Genomic DNA, 12,280 nt, shown 5'->3' with positions numbered 1-12,280 from the left:
CATTCATTTTATCAATACCTCGTGTCCTCTAAATATGTCTCCTGCGGGTAAAAATATAAATAAAAATCATAAAACCATTTAACGTTAACCCTGTATGTCTACATATAATTTAATAACGTAATAAATGATTGACAGAGTCATAAACAACTTTTAAAATACTATGTATAGATACAGCTTTTTATCATTTATGTCAATTATTACAATATTTTATTACATTACAATAATACAATATATATTTCAAATTAAGTCATGAAAGTTATTTAAACCGTAACCACAGGAAAATATATGGCTACATTGCATTAAACTTACTAATCAAACTCATTATGGAACATTTACATTAAAAGTTGTAAAACGTCTATTAAAATAATTACAATTTAAAAATATCTACCAAAAAACTAAAGGGACACACACACTCCTGCCTTAAAAAAAATAAAAAAGGAAAAGGAAAAGGAAAGTTTCTAAAACACAGCAATACAAGGAATTGTCATGTGTCCGTGCAATCAGCACTTTGGACAGTTAAATGTATTGTAGTTGTAGATCATTTTATAAATATAAAAATAAAAGACTATTTATTATAAAATTTGCATTAATCCACATACATTAATTAACAATTGTTAGATTGCAACAGAATTGTGTATTTTAGTTGACTTTCATGGAGGAAAAAAAGAACAGTAAAATATGTATTACTAAACGAATTTGGATTCATCGTGTTAAGATCAACATTCGGGAACATTAATAATCATCTACAAATGACACTAAACGCGTAAATGGCGGGGAAAGGAGGAAAAGAACACCTTATTTAGCAAATAATTTGCGTCAAAAGTCTTCCAAAGAAAGTTGTGTGAAGCTGTGAAATACCTCTTTTCCTCTCAGGAGGATGTAATAAACTACTTGAATTATTTCATAATAATAAATCATAAATGTCTCTGGCGGCCTGAGGTGTGCTCAAGCTGTCAGTGGTGAAATGCTGACGGATCGACGCAAATCACGCACTAAATTGCGTGTGAAAGCGCACTTTGGGACGTCTGCGTGCGCGCGCGCATGCGTGTATGTCTGCCGCGTGTATCTGCGGTGTGTGTGTGTGCGTGTGCGTGGCTCCTCCCTCTTCTAGCCTTCGTCCAATAGCTGCAGGGCGTCCTCCGGCGCGCGCTCCCGCTTGGATAAAATGCGTGGCTGTGCGCAAACAGCGCGCAAACACACACGCAAGGCGCACACACGTACACGCCACGAGGAGTGTGAACGCAACATTTTTGGATATTAGCACGCAAGGAATCACTGTTTTTCACTCGTGGGCGTGAAAAGGTAAGAATGTTACTCGTTTGGTGTTTGTGAAGTGTGTCTATATTGGAGGCGCAAGCGCAACGTTGATTGCGTGACATTAACGTGGCATGCATTTTTATTTCAGTTTATTCGCACTTTTTAGGTTACAAATGGTAAATGAGGAAACAAAAGCGCATTTAAGCTGTTTTAATAGAAAACCAATACGTCTGTTATGGTTTGAGTAGGAAATGATGCGCAAATTGGGCCTTTTCTGCGCACCATAAAATTTAAAATGATTAAAACTATTTGAGCGTGCACAGAAACGTGTAATTGGATTAAGTATATTATATACACAAGATCAAGACATTATAAAAACTTGATTTATTTTACATAATGCAAGAAAATTACTCGCATGCCTTAAAACAAGAGAAAAGGTAAATCAGGTGCAATTGACTGTATTTTCGAGAATACAAAAGTGGAGTAAATCTAGTTTATTAAAAATCATAAATATATATTTTCTCACTCAATTACTTATGTTACTACTAATTTTATTTTAAAAAATGTAGTGAATTATTTTTTTTTATGGAACAATTCATGCATCAATATTTTTACGTGGCGTCTATCAGTAGGGCGAATATTATTATTTAGGGGAATATAACGAATAAATTAAGTTTCGAAAGTAAAAAAGAAAAACTACTTTTTCCACTTGATTACGAAAACAATACCATAAATACTACTTCAAAAATAAGATACGTTTAAAACGAGGAATTAGAAAACGTTTTTCCCTCGACTCAAAACATTATTATTTAGTTAATCACCTTTTTTTCATGATTAAAAATCTATGAAGCCACATGAAAAATACAAAAAAATCGTTTTGCAACATTGTACAAGTGGGAAATCTTAAACACAAATCTTTTTTTAATCATTCCAATGCGACATGATAACCCATGATAATCCCTGTAATGTTTTTAGTATCGATAAATATAGTTACCTTTGATTGAATATTGATTGAAAACTGACGAAACTCAAAGCATTAAGAAATGCTGCAATGATGCCTCTAGTTGGTATCAAATAATTATACAATAAAAAATGCAATCTTGTGACATAAAACAAATGAATCAAATCACCCATTTTTCTTTTCTTTTTGAGTTTCTCTCATTGACATCTTACAATAATTTCTTCCAAGGTCTTTATCATATTTCACATCCTTCTCACATGGAAAACTGTGATACTTACAACGGTAAAATTATTTGATGCCTTACCCCTGATAAGGCACGACCTCATTAAGAGAACTGAAAACGGTTTCCTGAATGTCCTGATAGCATTTAGCGGTTAGCTGACATCTCGTTCTATATTTCATAAATCTTATCTAAAAGTAAACGCCCTTTTATGGCGTTTATTTTAAAATTCTATTTCGGTGTTATTGAAAAAAAAAACATTCAAAGATTTTCACAGTTTAAAAGAAGCAATGCACATGTTTGGCACATCAATGTTAAATACAACTGAACTGTACATACACTACCGTACTGCTTTAAGAAAAATATATTTGTAACATTATGCACAATTTTAACCTTTCATTCAGTGATTCTTTTCGCAACAAATTAGGAACACAAGAAGAGCCCGATTGCCGCGATTAAATAAAATAGCGAGCACACTCCTTTTTTTTATCGTAATTGTGACAGGAAGTCACTTAGGCGATTCTGCAATGATGCTAACGATACGTGAAAGATGATGGCAAGTGTTGTGTCGCCGCAGAATCATGCCCGTCGAGGCAGGCCGGCCGTGCAGGCAGTAGAAGAAGGAGAAGAAGAAGAAGAAAAGGTGGAAAAAGTGTGACAGGGTGGAGGACGAGAGTGTGCTGACGTTTGGCTGGTGGGCGTGCAGGGAGCAACGTCTCAGGGATATGTCCACTGGCAGCGCAAGAGGTAAATACACTAAAGCCGTGACTCTTAAAAGTGCGTCGCGAGGACCACGAGTGACACGTGGGCTCCCTCTGGTGGTACGTGAAAGAATCACTGAATGAAACGCAAATACCATTCACATTTAAAACAAAAGACAAAACTTTCCAAACATTCATTTCCCTCATGTTCCTAAAAATATTTGATGCACTATTTAGTAATATTATTTAAATGTATTTATTCATAACAATGGTCAAGCATAAGCCAGTATTTTTATTACTGATATTTATTAGTAGTATAAAAATAGGTAAGGGGAAATTATTTGTTCTTATATTTATTGGTATAGAACTGAATTCACAATTGGTACGTAAGAGTACTTTTATTTTTGTGTTTAAAAAATTGTCAAGAACAAATTATCTATCCATTCATGCTTCTAATTTAATTTAGTGACAAATGCATGCTTTGTTTTGGCACCATGCCACTTGTGTGCGCATGCGCCAGATTGCCCCCCACCTATTTCCCCACCGCGCCCACCATACTTCAGAGAGAGAGGTGGGGGGGGTAGAGGTTCTCGACTTTAATATCCTGCAGGTTGATGAAGCTTGGCGGAGAGATTTTTTTCTCCACACTCGGCTGGCAGCGTTAATAGAGAACCCCCCCCCCCGCCGTCTCCCCCACCTTCCTCCCCAAAAGACCCCTCCCCACTCCCAGCATCCACTCCCCCCCTCCCAGAAGTGCGTTTGATGTGGAAATGAAAGCTGGCAAAAGGCTGCAAGAAAGAGACGCGACTGAATGGGTTAAGTGAAAAGCGATAATGTTCACGCGGGAGACCTCCTGTGCGTGCGCGCGCGCGTCCGCGATTGTGCGTGCATGCGCGCGCGTCGTCGCAACACTTCCCAAAACAGCTCCAACTGAGCACGTTTGCACTCATTGCCCCATATTTAACACTCCTCCCAACTAATTACTATATTAACATAACCTTGAATATGATTTTTTTTTTTTTTTTATTTAAGTGGCGTTTTTTAGTTCCCTGACATTTATAAGTGTTCATCCCCCCTCCCCCCCCAGGTCATGGGGGTCTTAACCAATTAGGCGGAATGTTTGTTAATGGCCGTCCACTTCCGGAGGTGATCCGGCAACGCATCGTGGACATGGCCCACCAGGGGGTCCGGCCGTGCGACATCTCCCGCCAGCTCCGAGTCAGCCACGGCTGCGTCAGCAAAATTCTGGGACGGTCAGTTACAACATTTCGAAGAGGGTCGAGCGGATACTAACGGTTCTCCTCCGTAGGTATTACGAGACGGGAAGCATCAAACCCGGAGTGATCGGCGGCTCCAAGCCAAAAGTGGCCACGCCGAAGGTGGTGGACAAGATCGCGGAGTACAAGCGGCAGAACCCCACCATGTTCGCCTGGGAGATCAGGGACAGGTTGCTCGCCGAAGCCGTGTGCGACGGTGACACCGTGCCCAGCGTCAGCTCCATCAACAGGTTGGTGACCGATATTAGCTCTTCTTGCGGCAGATTTTAGCCAAATTACATGAAGGTTCTTTTCTTACAGGATCATTCGAACCAAAGTCCAGCAGCCGTTCAATCTCCCCTTGGATGGAAAAGGTCTGAGCCCAGGACAAACCTTGAGTGAGTCTTGTCACTTTTTTCTTTTTTTTTTTGCTGAATAGAAATGCTCACATTTATCTTCTCCAAGTTCCCAGTTCAGCCGTCACCCCGCCCGAGTCTCCGCACTCTGACTCTTTGGGCTCCACCTACTCCATTAGCGGCCTCCTGGGCATCCCCCAACCCAGCAACGAGGGCAAGAGGAGCCACGATGACAGTAAGATCCAACACTCAATTGTCATCCAGCCCAATTTGCTGGTTCCACATTATTATGAAAACAACACAGTCATTCTTCTTTTGGTCTTCAGGTGACCAGGACAGCTGCCGGCACAGCGTGGACTCTCAGGGAAGTGGCGGCGGAGGCATTCCCAGAAAAAGCATGCGGGTGGAACACTTCTCGCAGCACCTGGACTGCGGCTTCGAGCGTCCCCACTACCCTCCGGACTCTTTCCCCAGTTCCGCCTCCGGTAGCAAGACGGAGCAGGTGAGGATAGGAGCGTCACGTGACGTGCTGTTCTGAATTTCAAGAGATCAGCACGTCTTCTTTGGGTTTTTGGTTTCCGCGGCGACGGCTAATAGCTAATCCTTGGCCCTCAGACTTTGTACCCGCTATCGCTCATCAGCGGCAGCCTGGACGAGGCTAAAGGCGGTTTATCGTCATCGAGCTCCGCCATTGGACGCAACCTGGCGGCGCATCAGAGCTACGCCATGGTGCCTGGTGAGAGGACCATCCCCCAAAAATCACTTTTCATCACCATCGCTCCCGTTCCCATTGTTTCATTTACGCCATTTTCCCACCTGGCCACACCCTCACGCAGAGCAACTCCAGTCCTTGCCGCTCTGCCTGAAGCAGGAAATGTCCCCGGAGGTCACCAGCACCAGCCCGGCCTCGCCAAACATGGCGGCGTCCAACCTGGCATTCGTGGAGCTGCAGAAACCCATTTCTATGAATAGCTGCAGTGGCGGCGGCGCTAGCAACCATTTTCCCAACTCCTTCAACTCATTCTCCCATCATGCACCTGTGTATGGCCAGTTTGGCAGCCAATCAGTCATCTCAGGTACCGTCCATGCCCCGCCTCCACACATCTCATGATCATTAAAACACAACCATCGAAACGTTATCTTTTGAGTGAAGATTAATAATATCGATAATAAGCTCACTGTTTTTCAGGGCGAGACATGGTGAGCTCCACGCTGCCGGGTTACCCGCCTCACATCCCGTCTCCGGCCCAGTCGGGATACTCCTCTTCGGCCATCGCCGGCGTTGTCGCGGGTATGAGTCGCATTTGTTTTCCTGCACACACAAAAAAAACACACATTAAAGGGGAGACTATCAGTAAGGGGGGGGTGGGGGGGGCGCTGATTTGCGACAGAGGCTCGACTGGAGTTAATGAGTTGACTTGAACAGTGTGTGTGTGTGTGTGTATACACGGGCCCAGGGGGTACAAGGAACAGGCTTGGGGGTTCCACCCTGCTGCCCACTACCCCCACACATCCAAACAGCTCTGACCACACATCGCCATGGGAACCAGGGGGCCCAGTAGGGGGGTCTTTGTGTGTATGTGTGTGTGTGTGTCTCAGGATGCCACTGTGTGCATGTGTGGCGTTTTTTTCAAATTTTTATTTGAAGTCTGCCCTTCGAAGCGCGAAATGAGAGGGTCTGATTTATTATTTTTCTGGTGGGTCTCGGAGTGAGGGAGCGTTGATACACAATTACCTCATAGAGGGGGTTGAGGGGGGGTACGGACCCAAGGAGCTGGAGGTGGGGATTCATAAGGATTCATTCCAGTCGACATAATTACCAATTAGATATTGGAATGTTTAAAAAAGGAGAGCAAGAAGGAGAGGAAGAGGGAGGCTTGAGCAGGAAGTGCAAGAAGAGGAGGCTGGAGGGCGATGAGCATGCACCACTGGCTTCTAGCGATTTGGGCCTGCGCCTGCGCTGGAGATTAATGGTTTACGGGCTCAGCTAAACTGCTAGTGAATGATGAGCTGAGCGGCGCATAAACATCTCAGAGTAATGGACGATCTTGTCTTTTTTTGCAAAAAGAATCATGTAAGCTATAACATGTTATTGTTGTTGTTGTTTTTTTTTTAAAAGGTGCCGACTACCCCGCTCAGTCGTACAGCCACTCGCCCTACGCCTCCTACAGCGAAGCCTGGAGGTTCACCAACTCCAGCATACTCGGTGAGATGAAGTCTTGTGTTAATTTGACTTTGGATCAATTTTTTTTCGGGGAGATAAATAATACAATAAATAATATGCTGAAGTGCTTTCTCGCAAATATGAGATCATTGTGCCTGCTGCATGCCCCGTGCGCAGGAACAATGTAGTTACTTCAAAGCAGTTAAGGCGGTCGGATGGAGTAGATCATTTTTATAGCAGTAATTATTCAAACTAAAACTATTTCAGGATGACATTTAAGTCCTGTATTAAATTTTCACCAGGATGGCATAGATGAAGAAAAAAAACATCATCAATAAAAATGAGACTTACTTAAGTGTTACTGTACAAATTGCTGATGGGATGGAAAAAACTAATCGAGTGACCTTCGTTTTTGGATGTTTGCACCCCCGCCAGGTTCACCTTACTATTACAGCACAGCCTCCCGAAGCACCGCCCCCTCGGCGGCCGCCTACGACCACCTCTAGTCACCCGCCGGACGGACTTTCACAAACCCGATTACAACCTGGATTGACTTTCTGATGACTCTGCAGATGAACCAGCAATTTTTATTTTTGGGACAATTATTTATTTGCCATTCCCCATCCAAGCGACCCAGGGTAACTCGGACTGGAGCACGTTTACGCATCTGCAGCCTTACGCGGTGCATCTTTTTCAGTACTTCACAGTTTTTGGCCAAAGACTTGTTTTTTTCGCACACCCCACAAAGGATATGCAAGATCTTTATAATGAACTATGCTTGATTTTTTTTGTTTGTTTTGTTATTGGTTTACAATGGCTTTTTTTTTTACATTGGAGAATCTATTCATTGTTAATTTGACTGCTTGTGAATGAGTTGGGGAAAAAATTATTTGTCTACATGATGTATATAATGTAAAGTGGCCATCCCGGTGGAAATTGATTTGATGACAAAAAGCAAAAACAGGCTTCCATACACATTTAGTTTGTTCCCATGTTGGTAAGAATTGTGACTATTTTTTATTCATATATACAGTTATTAATATTATTGCAGATGGACTGTAAATAGGGAATTTCTAAAGAATTATTTTTAATTAAAGCATGGCAAAGGTGAGCGTCTTGTTGTGTGTTTAATGAAATGTGACTTTCTAAAATCATTATACACTGGCACCTACATGTGCCTAAACTTTTTAAAATATTTTTCCAATATTTTCGAATTTTTTTAACACATTTTTCAATATTTTTTGTGTTCATTTTTCGCCTCCAATGCATTTCAATGGGCGGGAATGAGGCGCAGATTATATAGCTGTATTTGTGTAGCTATAATATTTATTTTTTTAGAATAATTCTATAATTTGTATTATTTAAAAATATAATATTTTTGATGGAAGTAGCAGTTGTAGCTACAGTAGTATCTTGTTCTCTATTATTAATTTACAACCATTTAATTTTTCCTGGGGCCTGTTGTCTCAGTTATTGACTTTTACCAGTTTGTTTTATTTTTTAAATTTTACAAGGCGAAATTATATACACTAAAGAATCCATGCCCACAAACAAGAAGGAAGAGGAAGTCTGCCATTTCGCTTTGCATTAACGTATTTTGGCCGCTTTTTCCAAGGATTGTATTTTAACTCCTCCAGGGGGATTACTCTTCTTGTTATTATCATTACCTTGGTGATAATAGCCTCATAACAGACATTTCTTTCAGCAATTTTAAAGGACAAACTCAGCGACCCCGCAAGCGCACGTCTGTCTAATGGCTTCTTCTTATTTTCTGCATCGACTGCTTTTATGCTCGAGGTCTGCGTCCCTCTTTTTTTTTTGCGGCCTCATTACCGCACTGCGCTAACTAGCTAGCCACGCTTCGGTGGGGCCGGCCCACCTGGTGCCCGCTGATGGCCGAGATGTGACTACATCTTTGTAGAAGTAGACCTTCAGTATTGTTCTCACTACATTTTGGTCTTGTGTGATTTCCTAGCAAAAAAAAAATTTAAGAGCCGAATAAACAATTTTTCTCTGTCAGGGGTCACCACAAAAAAAAATCAAAGTGCAGCACAGTTTCAAAAATGCTGACCAGCTTCCGCTCTTCAACGCAATCATGAACCAAATCTTGGCTACTCTCCTTCCATTTTTCTTTACACGCACAAACTCCATTCACCTAAAAACATCGAGAGTCAGGCTTCCAAAAGACTGCAAAGACAAAGTTACAGTTGCAGCACATAAGTCACACAAGCGGAAGTCTTCCTCCCTCCGTGGGCCTATTAGAGGGGAGGCTTTGGGCCACAGTGCTCGCGGTAATGAGCCCGTCGGTACAATATAGGCACCGGGCTGGAACAGTTGAGGGCAGACAAAGCTGGCAGGACAGGCTGGGGGTGGGTGGGAGGGGTCGCCACTAGCACACTGCGTCTCTGCACAAGGCATGTGTCCATCACCATTATGGGGTAAGACCTCAAAAGACACAACGAGGGCACCCGCGGTACAAGCTGGCAAAAAGGCAGCGAGAGGAGTGTGTGTGGGGGGGGGTCCGGTTGTCCCGCGCCAGTCATCTGTAAAGTTCGCCACTTATCTCCGAGACAGAGACACCAGACCGAGCAATTCAGCCTAGCAAATAAGTATTATGCAGGCCGGCGTAATTTGTCGTGGTGGCGCGTGAACGGCGGCGTGGGCAGGGGTGGTGTCGACCCAGATTGCGCCGGGAGGAGGTTTTCATTTTTGAATATTTGTTTATGCACAGAGAGCGTGACCGATTATTGGACACAATTCCACTAGCGATTTGGAAACAACTGCAATTGTTCATTAACCAAATATTTATTTGGTCATGTTTTGTGATTTTAAAAAAAAAATGAAAAGCAGTTCAGGAAATGGATATATATATATATTTTTTTTGCAGGCATAAAATTGACCTGCAGTGTGAATCCAACCAAAGAGGATCACGCGAAGAAAAACACTTGAAATGACATCCCTGTCATCCAATTTCAAGAAGCTCTCTCATCTCATCTCCTCCACCTTTGGAACAAACGCGCCAGTCAAGAGGGAGCAAACAGAAGGAGTTTCAGGGAGACAGGCGGGGGGTAAAGAAACACAGGTGCCCAGTGTTGCATCTCGGCCATTAAACGCCACACGGGCCCTGCAGGCAGGAAGCTCCTGTTTGACTGCGAGACATCAAGAAAAACGCACCTTTCAAAGCACACACATTGAACGCCATCGCACAGGCAGGATGGATAAAAATCAGCCCAGGTATCAGGTACCGCCCCGAGGGAGCGAATGGGGTGACCCCGGGAGGAGGAGAAGGAGGGGGCTAATACTATAGAGGGCGGTGAGTCACAAAACAAGTCATTCAGCGCCGCTCGGGTTAACGATTAGCGAGGAGGAAGCAGGTGCAACGGCCGATGGGTCCGAGCGCTGCATCAAGACGGAGCCGACTAGTTCGCAAACATTCTTTTTATGCCACGTGTCAGAGTGTATGTTTGAGTGTGTGTTTTAGTAAGAGGGGGGCAAAGGGAGGTCATGTGTTGAGATGCCCTCAAGACAGGCACTTGTGTTAATTCCAACAACAGCTGCTTTCTCGACAAAAGCCAGTGTTTGCATTAAGCTTGTTAGGAAAGGCAGGGGGGGGGGCTCTCCTACGATTATTTTTTTTGCTAAGTTAGGACAGCACGATGGACTAGTCGTGTGCATTGCTTTGAATTTCAGCTCTGTGTGGTACGAATTTGCCGAATCATTATCTTTCAATTAACGCAATGACAGAAATGAGTGTCGCGCCAATTGGCGAGGAGGACTCACTCCATGTCACATTTTCTTGCCCTCCCTGAACCTGATTCAATCTGTTAAAGGACAACGCAGTTGGAGTTTAATGTAAAACTAAACATGTAACAAAAACACACACATCAAATACAGAATGTAATTGTTGTTTTAGAAACCTGTGCTAATGCTATCAGTTAATGTAAAATCTCATTGATAGGCTAATGGAACGTTAGCGCTAGTTGAATAAATACTGAGTTTTAAAATCAAAGATTTGTCATGTTTATGAATTGTGATTTCAATGTCAAAACAACTATCAATTTAATTTTACATCCATATATGATCGGACGTCATTCCCGTCAAAGTCTGGGTAGACTCTTACTAGTTGAAGTGTCTGAGAGAGCTGCAGAAGAGCTTTCAAGGGCCCCGTACGGAGAGACGGCTCTGACGCCACGGCAGTCAAGACCGAGGGGGTGGCAGTGGAGAGGTGCGGGCAGAGAAAAGAGTTTTTCAAGTGGGAGAGATGGAGTAACAAGTGGAGCGTGCCAGGCGTCAGCAGCAGATGGACAACGAGCATCCGGAGCGTCGTTGAGACCGCAGGAAAAAAAAAAAAGGTTTGTCGGGTGCGGCGTTTGCTGCATGTTGGCCAGGACTTGTATAGAATTCTATAGAAAAGTGCAATATAAAACCAATTTAATATAATAATAGCTATTGTTATTAATATCATTATGTAATATTATAATAATTGATATTATTATTGTTAGCTCCAAAGGGGAGTAGGTTTTCTTTTGGTCACAATTTGTTGGTTGTATTTAAATGTTTTTTGTTTCAGTCTAAAAAGAAATTAGATGCTTTAATGCAAATAAAATTGATTATTTGATGAATCCATGGAATATGGCGTTTAAGTGATTTTTTTAGTTTTTAAGTCAAGTAGAGTAAAACCAGGAAGTGTCCTACTACTGTGCAGACAGACAAAACAAACTTCTACCTCACTTTTCCTGACAGCTCAACCTTAGCGAAGGGTCTGTGCGGGACTAAGTGTTATTCTGTTTTTTTTTTGTGTGTGTTTTGCAAAAAGCATGCCAGACTGGCCCCTAATGATCCTGACTTGAGCTCTTGCCTTTTTAATTACCCAACCAGGCCTGACTGAGGCTCACAAAGCTCGGGTGGAGAGGCGCAAATGGTCCAACAAGAAAAAAGGGGACAATTCCTTGGGAAAGATGCTCCGTGAACCCAGCAGCTAAGGCCGCCCCTGCTGCTCCAGCCACTCATTACTCGGCGGCGGTCCTCCGAAAAGCGGAGCCCACCGGGTCGGCTGGTGAGCAGCGCCCTCGGCTCAAGTTAGCAAACATTTCAGCTGAGATGATCCAAACAAGACGCTAATGGCCGCCTTCCTCACCATGGAATGTTTTGTCATGGCGTCACCTTTCAACATGACCCGAGGCCTCCGTCACTCAGGTGGCCCATCAGTCACCTTCATCTGCACAATCTGACTTTATCTTAATGAGCCGTTGTTATGACAGTCGATGAATGGAGACGGCCTCCATTCAGCGGACAGGAAAGTCGGGCATTATTACGTTAACGAAGCCCCCGCAGCCCGTCCAGTCACGGCGCACCACCCAAAAAA

General features: G+C 43.2%; 1 protein-coding gene across 4 annotated transcripts; it reads left to right on the top strand.

Annotated features, from left to right (window-relative positions):
* Nucleotides 1-1,203: 1,203 nt before the first annotated feature.
* Nucleotides 1,204-8,016, top strand: pax8 (paired box 8). Of its 4 annotated transcripts, none has more exons than XM_088391392.1 (12): nucleotides 1,204-1,302; nucleotides 3,016-3,185; nucleotides 4,251-4,392; nucleotides 4,449-4,646; nucleotides 4,717-4,793; nucleotides 4,861-4,986; nucleotides 5,078-5,253; nucleotides 5,367-5,487; nucleotides 5,588-5,827; nucleotides 5,941-6,042; nucleotides 6,871-6,957; nucleotides 7,351-8,016. In XM_088391392.1, the coding sequence occupies exons 2-12, from the start codon at nucleotides 3,164-3,166 to the stop codon at nucleotides 7,419-7,421; spliced, it is 1,362 nt and encodes a 453-aa protein (XP_088247518.1). In that variant the 5' UTR covers nucleotides 1,204-1,302; nucleotides 3,016-3,163; the 3' UTR covers nucleotides 7,422-8,016. The 4 variants fall into 4 exon arrangements, with proteins under 4 accessions (XP_088247518.1, XP_088247516.1, XP_088247519.1 ...); XM_088391390.1 differs by having other exon boundaries at nucleotides 4,227-4,392; XM_088391393.1 differs by lacking the exon at nucleotides 3,016-3,185 and having other exon boundaries at nucleotides 4,227-4,392.
* Nucleotides 8,017-12,280: the final 4,264 nt, after the last annotated feature.

Source organism: Syngnathus floridae, chromosome 12 (genome assembly GCF_059516105.1).
Source record: "Syngnathus floridae isolate MCC-2025c chromosome 12, RoL_Sflo_1.0, whole genome shotgun sequence".
In the NCBI taxonomy this organism is placed as follows: domain Eukaryota; kingdom Metazoa; phylum Chordata; class Actinopteri; order Syngnathiformes; family Syngnathidae; genus Syngnathus; species Syngnathus floridae.
This window is presented reverse-complemented; position numbering and strand designations above follow the sequence as displayed.

Coding starts and splice junctions, on each gene's coding strand:
- pax8 (XM_088391390.1), top strand. CDS start 3,164: ATGTCCACTGGCAGCGCAAGAG. Junction 4,987..5,077: donor CAAGAGGAGCCACGATGACA/GTAAGATCCAAC, acceptor TTTGGTCTTCAG/GTGACCAGGACAGCTGCCGG. Junction 5,828..5,940: donor CAGCCAATCAGTCATCTCAG/GTACCGTCCATG, acceptor ACTGTTTTTCAG/GGCGAGACATGGTGAGCTCC.